The following is a 16,509-nucleotide window of genomic DNA, read 5'->3' as shown; positions in this document are numbered from 1 at the left end:
GTTATAACCAACCTAGATAGCATATTCAAAAGCAGAAACATTACTTTGCCAACAAAGGTCCGTCTAGTCAAGGCTATGGTTTTTCCAGTGGTCATGTATGGATGTGAGAGTTGGTCTGTGAAGAAAGCTGAGCACCGAAGAATTGATGCTTTTGAACTGTGGTGTTGGAGAAGACTCTTGAGAGTCCCTTGGACTGCAAGGAGATCCAACCAGTCCATTCCAAAGGAGATCAGTCCTGGGTGTTCTTTGGAAGGAATGATGCTAAAGCTGAAACTCCAGTACTTTGGCTACCTCATGCGAAGAGCTGACTCATTGGAAAAGACTCTGATGCTGGGAGGGATTGGGGGCAGGAGGAAAAGGGGACGACAGAGGAGGAGATGGCTGGATGGCATCGCTGACTCGATGGACATGAGTCGGAGTGAACTCTGGGAGTTGGTGATGGACAGGGAGGCCTGGCGTGCTGCGATTCATGGGGTCGCAAAGAGTTGGACACGACTGAGTGACTGAACTGAACTGAACTATAATTCCTGACTCTGCAATTTCCCCTGCAATTTTGGGGAATAGTTTGAGAAGAATAGGAATTAACTCTTCTCTATGTGTTTGGCAGAATTCACTTGTGAAGCCATCTGCTCCTGCACTTTCATTTTTTGGAAGCCTTTTTAAATAGCTCATCTAAATATGGTATTCTCTGATGACTTAGCAGGTAAAGAATCTGCCTGCAATGTAGGAGACACAGGTTCAATTGCTGGGTAGGGAAAATCTCCTGGAGGCGAAAAATGGCAACCCACTCCAGTATTCTTCCCTGGGAAATTCCATGGGCAGAGGAGCCTGGTGGGCTACTGTCCATGGGGTTGCAAAGAATTGGATGCAACTGAGCGACTGCATATCTATATCTATATAGATAGATAGGAGTGTATATCCTTCTGGTGTGATGTGTCATTTAAGGCCGGTGTTTCCTCATTGATTTTCTGTCTGGATGACCTGTCCAGTGTTATCAGTGAGGTGTCAAAGGTCCCTACTTTTATTGTTACTGTCAATTTCTCCCTTATGTTAGTTAATACTTGCTTTATGTATTTTGGTGCTTCTATCTTGGGTGCATAAATACTTAAAACTGTTGTATTTTCTTTTTGGACTGATCCTTTGATCATTATGTAGTGTCTTCCTCTGTCTGTTTTAAACATCCTTATTTTAAAGTCTAATTGGTCTGGGAATTTCCTGGCAGTCCAGTGATTAGGACTCAGCGCCTTCACTGCCGTGAACCAGGTTCAGTCCCTGGCGGGGTACTAAAGTCCTGCAACCCACGCAGCCAAAAAACATTGTTTTAAAAGGCTGTTTTAAAAATCACTTAAAATTTTAAATATACTGGCATGTGGAGTATGAGAGGCTTATTGGGATATACTAAAGTTTCAAAAAAGTTAAAAACAGAATTACTGTATGACCTAGTGATTCCACTCCTGGATATATATTGAAGAAAAAGCCAAAACACTATTTCAAAAATATATATGTACCCCAATGTTTATACTAGCAGTATTGACAATTGCCAAGATATATAAGCAACCTAAGTGTCCATCAACAGACGAATGGATAAGGAAGATGTGTATTCACACACACACACACAATGTAATACTCTAACAGTGAAAAAAATGAAATTTTGCCATTTGCAGCAACATGGATGGCCTTGGAGGGCATTGTGCCAAGTGAAGTAAGGCAAATACTGTTTGAAAAATATAACAAATGAGTGACTATAGCTAGGAAAAAAAAGCAAACTCACAGATACAGAGAACAAACCAGTGGTGACCAGGAGGGAGGTAGGAGGTGCAGTGTAGGGGTTGTGGAGTGGGGGTACACAGTGTTGGCCATAAGACAGGCTTAAGGGGGACTTGCCCGGTGATCCAGTGGCTAAGACTCCCATGCTTCCAGTGCAGGAGGCCCAAGTTTGATCCCTGGTAGGAAACTAGATCCCACATGCTGCAACTAAGCCCCGGCACAGTCCAAAAAAAAAAAAAAGATAGGCTCAAGGGTGTAGTCTACAACATGGGGGAAGAGCAATATTTTATAACAGTAAATGGGAAGTAACCTTTAAAATTGTATTACATTTTTTTAATTTTTAAAAATAAAAAATTTCTAAAGATTCTTTATTCTCAAAGAATATTTGAAAAAGTAAATAAGCTTTTGTCAAATTTTTCTCTTAATCAGTGTACTTCAGAGAATTGGGAAAATATAAATATGTAAGTTGCACCACAATTCATAACACACTCATAGACACACAATAAACAAAAAATGCTGATCTACTGATTCAATTATAATATGCTTTATTAACATAGATCACAGTTTCCTTTGTGAATTATCAGTATGTATTCACAACATCATTTTTAAAGGCTTCTGTCCATTCCCAGCACAAAATGCTAATCCCCCCTCCATTGTTGCCATTGGTTTATTTTCAACCAAAACTGCAATGCAAACAACTTCACTGCAAACAAGATGAACAGTCACCTCTGCTTATTAAAGGCACTGGCTTTTCAAGTGGAGCTTATAATCAGTCCAGGCTTGTTCCTGTAGGTTTCCATTACTCTCCACACTCTCCTAACAGACAGTGATATTCTTCCTTATTACTTCTTTGTATGTTCTAAACAGTTTACAAGAATCATATTTTAAATGTATGCTCAGTCATGTTAAATTTCTGAAATACGTTTGAACTCAACTGATAAATATTTTCAAAGACCTCAAAGATTCAGAACCAAGAGCTCTAACATTTTTGATATTGTGCATATGCGTCCCCTAGTGTATTTGTAAAATGTAAAGTGTATCATCCACAGAGTGACAAGATTTACCCAGGTGAAAATAATTAGTGTGAATTGTTCTGTAAACATTTGATAGAGGGAAAAAAGCTTGGTAGAAATCACCAGTGAAGCCATATAGTCCTAGTATTATTTGCTGGGAGATTTCTGAGTACTGTTTCAGTGTCTGTAATAGTAAATTGATCTGTTCAGATTGTTTTACTTCTTCATGATTCAGTCTTTTTCTTTTTTAACTTTTTACTTGGCCTATAGATTTTTTAGGATCATGTTTAGTTTTTACATATTTGTAAACTTTCTAGTCTCTGTCCTGTTGTTCATTTCTGGTTTCTTGCCATTGTGGTTAGTATGTGAGTAAGCAAGTCAGAAAGAGGAAGACAAATGCTATATGATATCACTTATATGTGAGATCTAAAATATGACACAAATGAACCTGTATATGAACCAGAAACAGAATCACGGACATGGAGAACTGACTGGTGGTTGCCGAGGAGGAGGGGTTCAGGGCGGGATAGAGTGGGAGGTTGGGGTTAGCAAGTGTAAGCTTTTATGTATAGAATAGATAAACAGCAAGGTTGTACTGTATAGCACAGAGAATTATATTCACTATCCTATGATAAACCATAATGGAAAAAATTATATTATATATATATATATATACACACACACATAAATATATAACAGACTCACTAATAATTAGTATGATATCAGTCTTCTTCAATTTGCTAAGATTTGTTTAGTGAACCATGATCTGTCCTGGAGAATGTTCAGGACATTACTTGATCTGTCCTGGAGAATGTTCAACGAGCAGTTAAGAAGAATTTTGCTGCTATTGGATGAACTGCTGTGTTTTTGCCTGTTAAGTCCATTTGGTCTAACATATAATTCAAGTTTAGTACTCCCTTACTGACGTACTTTCTGAATGATCTGTTCACTGTGGAAAGTTGGGTATTAAAGATCCAAACACTTTTTTTCTATTCTCTATGTCTCTCTTCAAATCTGTTAGTATTTGCTTAACACAGTAACACTGGTGAGTGCATATTTATTTGTTTGTCATCTTGATGAATTGACAACATTATCATTATTTCAGTTCCGTTCAGTCACTCAGTCACGTCTGACTCTCTGCGACCCCATGGACTGCAACACGCCAGGCTTCCCTGTCCATCACCAACTCCCGGAGCTTGCTCAAACTCAAGTCCATTGAGTCAGTGGTGCCATCCAACCATCTCATCCTCTGTCATCCCCTTCTCCTCCTGCCTTCAATCTTTCCCAGCATCAGGGTCTTTTCAAATGAGTCGGTTCTTCACATCAGGTGGCCAAACTTCATCAACTTCAGCATCAGTCCTTCTGATGAATATTCAGGACTGATTTCCTTTAGGATTCACTGGTTTGATCACCTTGCAGTCCAAAGGACTCTCAAGAGCCTTCTCCAACACCACAGTTCAAAAGCATCAATTCTTCAACGTTCAGCTTTCTTTATGGTCCAACTCTCACATCCATACATGACCACTGGAAAAACCATAGCCTTGACTAGATGGACCTTTGTCGGCAAACTAATGTCTCTGCTTTTTAATATGCTGTCTTGGGTTGTCATAGCTTTTCTTCCAAGGAGCAAGTGTCTTAATTTCATGGCTGCAGTCACCATCTTCAGTGATTTTGGAGCCCAAGAAAATAAAGTCTGTCACTGTTTCCATTGTTTCCCCGTTTATTTCCCATAAAGTGATGGGACCAGATGCCATGATCTTAATTTTCTGAATGTTGAGTTTTAAGCCAACTTAAAACTGTCCTCCTTCACTTTCATCAAGAGGTTCTTCAGTTCCTCTTCACTTTCTGCCATAAGGGTGGTGTCATTTGCATATCTGAGGTTAAACTATAAAGAAAGCTGAGCGCCGAATAATTGATGCTTTTTTTTTTTTTTCATCCAACAAGAAGCCATAACTTTATTAGATAGAAACAGTACAAATTTCAAACCCAGCTGCAGTTACTCTTTTGAAACACCAAAAAAAGGTCGTCTTTTCAGATGGTTACATTGTTAATTCCATAATAGCATTTACAATATCATTACTGTTGTTCTTCAGGGCTCTGACTGCCTTTGCTCTAGACACATTTGCTTGTGACATGACCAATTCTATGTCCTTAACTTCCACACCTGTTTCGTCAACCTCTTCCTCTTCACTCTCCTCTTGTACAGTTGGAGTCTGTGTGTTTTCTTGGATGTTTGAGACAGCTTCACCTTGAACTTTGAATTTCTCAGCAGCTGCTAACTGTGCTTGCTGAGATAAATCCTCAATCTTGGCTTCCCCAAAAACAATGTAGGTATCTGAAGCTGGGCTCTTGTACACATCTGGTTTTGTGATGACAAAAAGGATATTCTTAGATTTCCGGATAGTGACTCTAGTAACCCCTGTAACCTGTCGAAGACCCAGTTTGGACATAGCCTTCCGTGCCTTCTTTTCACTCCGGCTCTGTTTTGCTTTACTGACTGGTTCTTCATCGATTTCAGCTGCTGCTGCCAGCTGAGCTTGTTGTGTGGTTGCCTGTGTAGAATCCTGTTCCTCAAGCTCTGGGACTGATTCATCACTATCAGATTCTGTTCCAGACCCTGTCTCAGCCTGGGGCTGTGGCAACTCCTGCTCTGTAGCAGGGACGGTGTCTGTGGCTTCACCGGGCATTTCTTTTTATCGCTCCTCTTTACTCCGCGGAGAGCGGATTTCCCAGTGCCCAGGGATTCGTTTTATTCCACACTCCAAATCCCACACAGAAGCAATTATCACTGCGTTCTCAACCCGAGGGGAGAGGATCCCGGTCTGGCTCTGTGCGGGGAACGCGGAACCAAGATGGCGGCAGAAAGAGCTAATTGATGCTTTTGAACTGTGGTGTTGGACAAGACTCTTGAGAGTCCCTTGGACTGCAAGGAGATCCAACAAGTCCATCCTAAAAGGGATCAGTCCTGGGTGTTCATTGGAAGGACTGATGTTGAAGCTGAAACTCCAGTACTTTGGCCACCTGATGCAAAGAGCTGACTCATTGAAAAGACCTGATGCTGGGAAAGATTGAAGGCAGGAGGAGAAGGGGATGACAGAGGATGAGATGGTTGGATGGCGTCATTGACTCAATGGACATGGGTTTGGGTGAACGGGAGTTGGTGATGGACAGGGAGGCCTGGTGTGCTGTGGTTCATGTGGTCGCAAAGAGTCGGACGTGACTGAACTGAACTCTGCATATAAAGTAAATAAGCAGGGTGACAATACACAGCCTTGACGTACTCCTTTCCCAGTTTGGAACCAGTCTGTTGTTTCATGTCCGCTTCTAACTGTTGCTTCTTGACTGGCACCAGGATTTCTCAGGAGGCAGGTAAGGTAGTCTGGTATTCCCATCTCTTAAAACGAATTTGCTACAGTTTGTTGTGAGCTACACAGTCAAAGGATTTGGCATAATCAATAAAGCAGAAGTAGATGTTTTTATGGTATTCTCTTGCTTTTATGATGATCCAGTGTATGTCGGCAATTTGATTTCTGATTCCTCTGCCTTTTCTAAGTCCAGCTTGAACATTTGGAAGTTCACAGTTCACATACTGTTGAAGCCTGGCTTGGAGAATTTTGAGCATTACTTTGCTAGCATGTTCGATGAGTGCAATTGTGCGGTAGTTTGAACATTCTTTGGCATTGCCCTTCTTTGGGTTTGGAATGAAAACTGACCTTTTCCAGTCCTGTGGCCACTGCTGAGTTTTTCAAATTTGCTGGCATATTGAGTGCAGCACTTTCACAGCATCATCTTTCAGGATTTGAAATAGCTCAACTGGAATTCATCACCTCCACTAGCTTTGTTTGTAATGATGCTTCCTAAGGTCCACTTCACTTTGCATTCCAGGATGTCTGGCTCTAGGTAAGTAATCACACCATCATGGTTATCTTGGTCATGAAGATCTTTTTTGTACAGTTCTTCTGTGTATTGTTACCACCTCCTCTTAATATCTTCTGCTTCTGTTAGGTCTATACCATTCCTGTCCTTTATTGTGCCCATCTTTGCATGAAATGTTCTCTTGGTATCTCTAATTTTCTTGAAGAGATTTCTAGTCTTTTCCATTCTATTGTTGTCCTCTTTCTTTGCATTGGTCACTGAGGAAGGCTTTCTTATCTCTCCTTGCTATTCTTTGGAACTCTGCATTCAGATGGGTATATCTTTCTTTTTCTCCTTTGCCTTTTGTTTTTCTTCTCAGCTATTTGTAAGGCCTCCTCAGACAACCATTTTGCCCTTTTGCATTTCTTTTTCTTGGGGATGGTCTTGATCACTGCCTCCTGTACAATGTCATGAACCTCTGTCCATAGTTCATCAGGCAGTCTGTCTGTCAGATGTAATCCCTTGAATCTATGTGTCACTTTCACTGTATAATCGTAAGGGATTTGATTTAGGTCATACCTGAATTGGTCGAGTGGTTTTCCCTACTTTCTTCAATTTAAGTCTGAATTTGGCAGTAAGGATTTCATGATCTGAGCCACATTCAGCTCCCAGTCTTGTTTTTGCTGACTGCATAAAGCTTCTCCATCTTTGCCTGCAAAGAATATAATCAGTCTGATTTTGGTATTGACCATCTGGTGGTGTCCATGTGTAGAGTCTTCTGAGTTGTTGGAAGAGGGTGTTTACTATGACCAGTGCGTTCTCTTGGCAAAACTCTGTTAGCCTTTGCCCTCTTCATTCTGTACTCCAAGGCCAAATTTGCCTGTTACCCCAGGCACCTCTTGACTGCCTGCTTTTGCATTCCAGTCCCCTATGATGAAAAGGCGGAGAAGGCAATGGCACCCCGCTCCAGTACTTTGCCTGGAAAATCCCATGGACAGAGGAGCCTGGTAGGCTGCAGTCCATGGGGTCGCTAAGAGTCGGACATGACTGAGCGACTTCACTTTCACTTTTCACTTTCATGCATTGGAGAAGGAAATGGCAACCCACTCCAGTGTTCTTGCCTGGAGAATCCCAGGGATGGGGGAGCCTGGTGGCTGCCGTCTATGGGGTCACACAGAGTCGGACACGACTGAAGTGACTTAGCAGCAGCAGCAGCATGAAGAAAAGGAGATCTTTTTGGGTATTAATTCTAGAAGGTCTTGTAGGTCTTCATTGAACCACTCAGCTTCTTCGGCATTAGTGATTGGGGCATAGGCTTGCATTACTGTGATATTGAATGGTTTGCCTGGGAAACGAACAGAGATCATTCTGTCATTTTTGAGATTACACCCAAGTACTCCATTTTGGACTCTCTTGTTGACTATGATGGCTAGTCCATTTCTTCTAAGGGATTCTTCCCCACAGTAGTAGACTCAAACATAGGTCTGGCTCAGTCTCTGGCGGGGTGGGTCTCTGGATCCTGGTGCAGACATGGTTTTGTCTGAGCCCTTTGAGCATCACTGGTGGATATGGGGTTTGAGTCTAAACGCGATTTCGCCCCTCCTACCTTCTTTCTGGGGCTTCTCCTTGCCCTTGGATGTGGGGCATCTCTTTTTGGTGGGATGCAACATTCTCCTGTCTATGGTTGTTCAGCAGTGAGTTGTAATTTTGGAGTTCTCGCAGGAGAAGATGAACACACATCCTTCTACTCTGCCATCTTGCCCTTCTCCTATCATATAATGACCTTAATTTTTTTTCTTGTTGCAGCTTTTGGCTGAGACTCTGTTTTGTCTGGTATGACTCTTGCTACCAGTGCTTTCCTTTAGTTTCCGCTTGTGTGGCGTGTCTTGTTCTAAAGCTTCACTTTGAGCCTAATTTGTGTTTTTAACACTGAAGTCAGTCTCTGATAGGCAGCATATAATTTGATCTTATATATTTTTTCTAATCTAATTGATTTACAATGTTATATTAGCTTCAGGTGTACAGCAATCAATTATACATCTGCATATATCCATTCTTTTTTAGATTCTTTTCTCTTATAGGCCATTACAGACTACTGAATAGATTTCCCCATGCTATACAGTTGGTTCTTAGTAGTTATCTATTTTACATATCATAATATAGTAGTGTGTATAGGTCATTCCCCGGAGAAGGCAATGGCACCCCACTCCAGTACTCTTGCCTGGAAAATCCCACGGATGGAGGAGCCTGGTGGGCTGCCGTCTATGGGGTCATACAGAGTCGGACACGACTGAAGTGACTTAGCAGCATATAGGTCATTCCCAATTTCCCAATTTATCCCTCCCCCACCTAATCTCAGTAAGGATGTTTGATTTCTACATCTGTAATTCTGTTTTGTAGATAAGTTCGTTTGTACCCTTTTTTTTAGATTCCACACATAAGTGATATGATATTTGCCTTTCTCTGACTTCACTCAGTATGACAGTCTCTAGTTCTATCCACGTTGCTGCAAATGGCATTATTTCATTCTTTTTTATGGCTGAGTAATGTTCCCTTGTATATATGTGTTGTGGTCTGTGCGAGGGTTGGGAAAGAATCTCCAGACATGGAGTATTTCAGAAAGGAGCGTGTTTATTAAGCACAAATATCAGAGATAATGTGGGCACTGCAAGCAGTCAGGCCGACTTCCTGACAGATCAGGGAGCACCGGCCAAAGGGAGACTAGAGAAGGGGAAGGGGATAAACAGTCGGCAGGCTCAAAGGAGAGCCCACGCTTTCCTGGGCTTGAACTTGGGTGAAAGACGCTCAGTCGTGTCTGACTCTTTTCAACCCCATGGACTGTAGCCCACCAGGATCCTCTGTCCATGGAATTCTCCAGGCAAGAATACTGGAGTGGATTGCCATTCCCTTCTCCAGGGGATCTTCCCAACCTAGGGAATGAACATTGCAGGTAGATTCTTTACCATCTGAGCCACCAGGGAAGCCCTTTTGTGGGCCAGTAGCCAAGTATTACAGCCTCAAGACAGAAAATTCTTGCTGAAAGGGAGGCCTTAGGTGACTGGTTAGGGCACTTTTGGGTGAGTACCAGGATGGGTATTTTTACCTAATATGGGGTCAGGGAACTGGTCGGTAAGGACTATAGGGGGAGCTCTTAGCAATGGTTGCTGTAGAGTTCAGTCAGTTCCAGAGATAACAGTGCTGGGCTCCGCATCTGTGGCCTCATACCTGTGACCTCAATATGGGACTCCACAGTACATACCGAATCTTCTTTATCCATTCCCCTGTTGATGGACACTTAGGTTGCTTCCATGTCCCAGCTATTGCAAATAGTGCTGCTATGAACATTGGGGTGCATGTGTCTCTTTAAGTTATGATTTTCTCTGGATATATACCCAGGAGTGGAATTGCTGGATATGGTAGCTCTGATGCTGGGAAAGATTGAAGGCGGGAAGAGAACGGGATGACAGAGGATGAGATGGTTGGATGGCATCACCGACTCAATGGACATGAGTTTGGGTAAACTCTGGGAGTTGGTGATGGAAAGGGAGGCCTGGCGTGCTTGCTGCAGGGGATGGGGTCACAAAGAGTCGGACATGACTGCACGACTGAACTGAACTGATGGTAGCTCCATTTTTCATTTTTTAAGGAACCTCCTTACTGTTCTCAGAAGTGGCTGTACCAGTTTACATTCCCACCAACAGTGTAGGAGAGTTCCCTTTTCTCCACACCCTACCCAGCATTTACTGTTTGTAGATTTTTTGATGATGGGCATTCTGACTGGTATGAAGTGATACCTCATTGTACTGAATAGTTTTGACTAGTATTTCTTTAATAATTAATAATGTTGAGCATCTTGTGCTTTTTAGCTATCCATATGTCTTTGGAGAAATGTCTATTTAGATCTTCCACCCAATTTTTGATTGGATTTTTTTTTTAAATTGAGCTGCATGAGCTGTTTGTGTATTTTGGAGATTAATCCCTTGTCAGTTGCTTCATTTGCAAATATTCTCTCCCATCCTGAGGGTTGACTTTCATTTATATCTTCTTGAAGTATTAATCCTTGTATCATTATAAAATCAGCTTCTTTGTGTCTTGCTGTTGGTTTTGACTTAAAGTCTGTTTTATCTGATGTGAGTGTGGCTGCCTCCACGTTATTTGGCTTCCACTCGCATGAAATACAGTCATCCATCCCTTTACTTTGAGCCTATTTGTGTTCTTCGAGCTGAAATGAGTGTCTTATATGCAGACCATAATTAGGCCTTATTTATCCAGCCAGCCACTCTGTGGCTTTGATTTGTGAACTCAGTCTGTTTACATTTAGAGTGATTTTTGACATGCATGGACTTAGATTGACATGTTATCAATTGCTTTCTGACTGTTTTGTTACCCCATTGTTTCTTTTCCCCCTCTGTGCCTATCTCTGTAAATCAGTGGTTTGCCACGTTGGTATGCTATGCTTGCTTTGTTTTTTTTTTTCCTACTGTTTGTGATTCTACTAAAGAGCTTTGCTTTGTGGCTACCATAGGGCATACAGAAAATATCCCATAGTTAAAACAGTCCATTTTATGCTGACAAACTTATCTTTGCATGCCTGTAAGTGTTCCGTTCTTTTATTCTTCTCCTTTTATGTTTTTTATTTCACAACATACCTCATTTTACCTGCACATTTGTCAAAATGCTATAAGTATCCACTTTTCTCTGACATTTTTCATTTCATTCATTTTAGTTCCAGACTGGTTTTTGGTGTTTTTTTTTTTGGTTTTTTTTTTTACAGTTTTTGCCTGTTATGTTTTCTGCCCTGTTCTTCCATTTTATTTATTTTTTTCTGATTTCATTGAACTCTCTGTCTTTCCTTGTAGCTTACTGAGATCTCTTATAACAGCTTTTTAAAGTTATTAATTAGGTAGATTGAAGATTTCTAAGTCTTTGGGGTTGATAACTGGAAGACTTGTGAAGTCATTTAGTATTGTTAGATTACCTTTTTTTTTTTTTAATGTTCCTGGGGGGGGGTACTATATTCACTTCCCAAGTAGCAGCCACCTGCTCCAGGGTTTACTGATTGTCTTCAGGAAAGAAACACCCTCTGTCAGCCCTCTAGAATTAAAGAGGGCTTTCTCGGCTTTCTCAGGCCTTTATGGATAAACCTGTTTCACATTCTTATCACATCTTTTGGCAGAATTCTTGCGCTTATATACCATCTTTTGATCTTGCAACACAGTAGGCTGGGTACTGACAGCCCCTCTTTTCTTCTCCTAAGGATGGTGCTACTGCAGAAATGCATGGTCTGCCTCTGTCCTGCAGAGGCGACCCAGCTTTCTGTGTGTGTTCTCAAGCTGTTGCCCAAAGCTTGCTCTCAGGGCCTTGGTGGGGCGCGTACGTGGTGAACCAACCACCAAACCGTGAGGGTTTGTGGTGGTAAGCTGTGCCGAACGCCGAGGGTGCCCTCTGTCCAGTTTGGAGGCTGTCTGAGTGAAGCCTCCCTGTTGACTCGTGGATGGGCTTCCTGATGGAGTCCGTGACACAGTTAGTAGCATCTGTGCCACATTAGTGTCTTCGGAGAATCCTGTGAGTCCTCTTCCCAGCCCCCAGGCATGAGGCTAACTCGTAATTGAGCACGCTGGATGGGGCAAGCAAGCAAGAGGCCTGTTCGCTGCATTCACACAGTTGGGAGCGTGCTGTCCCCAGCTTGGGTCTTTATCCTCAGGATTGCTTTGGCAATGTGGGTATTTTGTGGTTCTGTATTTATTTTAGGATTATTTGTCGTAGTTCTGTGAAAAATGTCATGGGTATTTTAATTGGGATTGCTTTAAATCTGTACATTGCTTTGAGTAATAAGGCTCTTTTAAAAAGACTAATTTTTCCAATCCAAGAGCATGGGATATGATATCTTTTCATTTATTTGTCACCTTTAATTTCCTTTATCAATGTCTTATACTTGGAGTATATAAATCTTTCACCTCTGTGGTTAAATTTATTCTGAGGTATTTTATTATTTTTGATACAATCACATGTTTCTTTCTTAAGTTCTCTGATAGTTTGTTATTAGTACAGAGAAAAATAACTTTTTCTGTGTATTCATTGTGTATATTTCAAGTTTACTGAATTTATTTATGCTAATTATTTGGTGAAATCTTTAGGGTTTTCTCTACATGTCATCATGTCATCTGCAAGCGGTGACAGTTTACACCTTTAGAAATTAGATCCAAGTTTTTATTTTTATTTTTTCGCTGTGACTAGCACTGTTAATACTGTGTTGAATAAAAGTGCTGAGAGTAGGCATGCTTGTCCTGCTCCTGTTCTCAGAGGAATTTCTTTCAGCTTTCCACCGCTGAGCGTGATAGTAGCTCTGATTTGTCATACATGCCCTTTAGTATAAAAGCTGTGTTGCCTTTATGCCCACACTGAGAGTCTTTATCATAAATCACATTTTGAATTTTGTTGATACAGAAGTTTGCCAAATATTGCTGGAGGAAGATCATCATATAATTTTTATCCTTTGTTCTGCTAATCTGGTGTGTCACTTGTTGGTTTGCAATGTTCCTGCATTGGTGAGCTAAACCCCATTTGATCGTGGTGTATGGTTCTTTTAATGTATTGTTGAATTCAGTTACCTACTGTTTTGTTAAGGGCTTTTGCATCTGTGTTCATGACTGATACTGACCTGTGATTTACTTTTTTTTTTTTTTGATAGGGTCCTTCTCTGGTTTTCATGTATGGGTGACGCTGGCCTCAGAAAATAAGTTTGAAAACACTCTTTCTTCAGGTTGGGGGGAATACTTTGAGAAGGATAGATGTTAACTTTCCTTTAAATGTTTGACAGAAATTTATCAGTGAAGTCACCCAGTCCTGGACTTTTGTTTATTGGGAATTTTTTGATTACTCAGTTTCATTTCTAGTAATTGCTCTGTTTCTATTTTTATTTATTCCTGATTCAATCTTAGAAGATTTATGTTTCTAGGAATTTATTCACTCCTTCTGGGTTGTCCAATTTGTTGGTATATAACTGTTTGTAGTAATCTCTTCGTAGTTCTGTGGTGTCTTATAACTTCATCTCTTTCATTTCTGGTTTACTTGGGCCCTTTCTTTTTTTTAAAAAAAATACTATTTTTGTCTTTTATTCTTTACAGAAGCTTAATAAGTGTTTGATCTACTACCCTTACTATACATATACCTTTTCCAGGGAGATTTTTTACTTGGTGTGTTTTTTTGTTACTGATTAGTGACACTTCTTTTAAGCTAAAGTAAATTGCTTTCAACATTTCTTATAAGGCTGTTTTATTAGTGATGAACTCATTTAACTTTTGCTAGTCTGGGAAACTCCTGATCTCTCCTTCAATTGTGAATCATAATCTTGCTGGTAGAGTGTTCTTATTGTAGGCTTTTTTCTTTTTAGAACATTGAATATACCCTATCATTCCCTCCTGGTCTGCAACGTCCGCTGATAAGTCAGCTGACAGTCTTAGGGGAAGACCTTGCACATAACTAGTTGCTTTTATTTCACTACATCCATGATCCCTCTTTAATTTTTGACCCTTTAAAATGTCTTGGTGTGGACTCAAGAGCTTTTTTTTTTTTTAAATGTATGCACTTAACACTGTAAACAGAACTCTTTGAATTGTTTTACCTGTCACCACGAGCTTAGATACTAGCATTTCCAATTTTGTCTGCTTTAAGATATGTATTTTTTATTTCTCTATTGCTTTATTCTTTTAAAATACTTATTTATTTGACTGTGCCAAGTCTTCGTTGTAGCACGCGGGATTTTTAGTTGTGGTGTGTAGGATCTAACCCGGGCCCCCTGCATTGGAAGCACAGAGTCGTAGCCACTGGACCACCAGGGACGTCCCCTATGGATTTAGTCTCGTGTGCAATGGCTGTTCGGAGCTTGTTGTTCAAATTGCTAAGTGTCCTTGAATTTTTAATTGTTCTTCTTGAGTTTCCGTTTTGAACCATTGTGGTAGGAGATGATGCTTGACATGATTTCAATCTTCTTAGATTTTTGAGGATTTCTTTTGTGGTATAACATTTAATCTATCCTGGGAAATGCTCTATGAATACTTGAGAAGGATGAAAATTTTGCTGCCGTTGAGTGCAATGTACTGTAAACGTCTGTTACGGTCACGTGGTATCTAGTGTGTATTCAAGTTCTGTGCTTCTGGGTGGGTATTCTGTGTGGGTGATCTATACAGTGTTGAAAGTTGGGTACTGACATTTCTTACCATTATTTTATTTCTCCATGTTTTCCCTTTCACAAGTGTTCATATTTCCTTTATATGCTGAGATGCTCCAATGTTGGATACATACATATTTATGTAGATACAATATATGTATGTTGGTTACATACATAATCTCTTGATGAATTAGTCCCTTTATGATTATATGATAACCTTCATTTCTTTGAGAGGTTTAAGTCTTCTTTGCCTTATAATAGTGAGGCAAGTATCATTTGTACGGTATATCTTTTTTCCAGTTATTCAGTTTTATCCTATACATGGCCTTAAAATTTACACAAATCTCCTGTACACAGTATGTAATTGATTTTTGTGAATCCATTCAGCCACCCTATGGATTATTTAAATTGAAGTATATGTCATTTGTAATATTACATTAGTCTCAATGGTACAAAATTTTAGTACTTTTATACATTATGCCCCTCTTAGTTATTACAAAATAATGGTCATATTTCCGTGTTGTATAATATACCCATGTGTGTTTATTTTCTTTTTTTTTAATTTATCTTTTTATTGAAGGATAATTGCTTTACAGAATTTTGTTGTTTTCTAACCTCAACATGAATCAGCCATAGGTACACATATGTCCCCTTTGTTTTGAACCTCCCTTCCATCTCCCCCCATCCCACCCCTTTACGTTGATACAGAGCCCCTATTTGAGTTTCCTGAGCCATACAGAAAATTCCTGTTGGCTGTCTATTTTACACATGGTAATGTAAGTTTCTATGTTACTCTTTCCATATGTCTCACCCTCTCCTTCCCTCTCCCCATGTCTGTAAGTCTACTCTCTGTTTCTCCATTGCTGCCCTGTAAATAAATTCTTCAGCACCATTTTTCTAGATTTTGCATAGATGCATTAGACTACGATATTTATCTTTCTTTTTCTGACTCCCTTCACTCTGTATAATAGGTTCTAAGTTCATCCACCTCATCAGAACTGACTCAAATGTGTTCCTTTTTATGGCTGAGTAATATCCCATTGTGTATATGTGCCACAACTTCTTTATCCATTCATCTGTAGGTGGGCATCTAGGTTGCGTCCATGTTCTAGCTATTGTAAATAGTGCTGCAATGAACAATGGGATACATGTGTCTTTTTCAGTTTTGGTTTCCTCAGGGTTATATGCTTAGGAGTGGGATTGTTGGCTCATGGTGCTTTTATTCCTAGTTTTTAAAGGAATCTCCATACCGTCTTCCATAGTGGCTGTATCAATTTACATTCCTACCAACAGTGCAAGAGTGTTCCCTTTTCTCCACACCCTTTCCAGCATTTATTGTTTGTAGACTTTTTGATGAGGGCCATTCTGACCGGTGTGAGGTGACATCTCATTGTAGTTTTGAATTGCATTTCTCTGATAATGAGTGATACTGAGCATCTTTTCATGTGTTTGTTCGACATCTGTATGTCTTCTATGGAGAAATGTCTGTTTAGGTCTTTTCCCCACTTTTTGATTGGGTGGTTTGTTTTTCTGGCATTGAGTTGTATGAGCTGCTTGTATATTTTGGAAATTAATCCTTTGTCAGTTGTTCCATTTGCTATTATTTTCTCCCATTCTGAGGATTGTCTTTTCACCTTGCTTATAGTTGCCTTTGCTGTGCAAAAGCTTTTAAGTTTAATCAGGTCCCATTTGTTTACTTTTGTT

At 40.3% G+C, this 16,509-nt stretch overlaps 1 protein-coding gene and 1 long non-coding RNA gene across 15 annotated transcripts in view; one reads left to right on the top strand and one right to left on the bottom strand.

The window, feature by feature from the left end:
* LOC129635426 (uncharacterized) overlaps positions 1-16,509 on the top strand; it is a 46,564-nt gene that overhangs the window by 12,206 nt on the left and 17,849 nt on the right. The gene's annotated exons all lie outside the window — the stretch shown is intronic.
* Positions 4,700-5,601, bottom strand: LOC129635425 (nascent polypeptide-associated complex subunit alpha). Its single transcript, XM_055558421.1, has one exon. The coding sequence runs from the start codon at positions 5,465-5,467 to the stop codon at positions 4,820-4,822; it is 648 nt and encodes a 215-aa protein (XP_055414396.1). The 5' UTR covers positions 5,468-5,601; the 3' UTR covers positions 4,700-4,819.

The sequence above is a fragment of the Bubalus kerabau genome, chromosome 20, assembly GCF_029407905.1.
Source record: "Bubalus kerabau isolate K-KA32 ecotype Philippines breed swamp buffalo chromosome 20, PCC_UOA_SB_1v2, whole genome shotgun sequence".
NCBI lineage: Eukaryota > Metazoa > Chordata > Mammalia > Artiodactyla > Bovidae > Bubalus > Bubalus kerabau.
The sequence above is the reverse complement of the archived record's forward strand: the minus strand, read 5'-3'. Positions and strand labels throughout refer to the sequence as shown.

Excerpts from the sequence above, each read along its gene's own strand:
- LOC129635425 (XM_055558421.1), bottom strand. The coding sequence starts at position 5,467 with ATGCCCGGTGAAGCCACAGACACCGTCCCTGCTACAGAGCAGGAGTTG.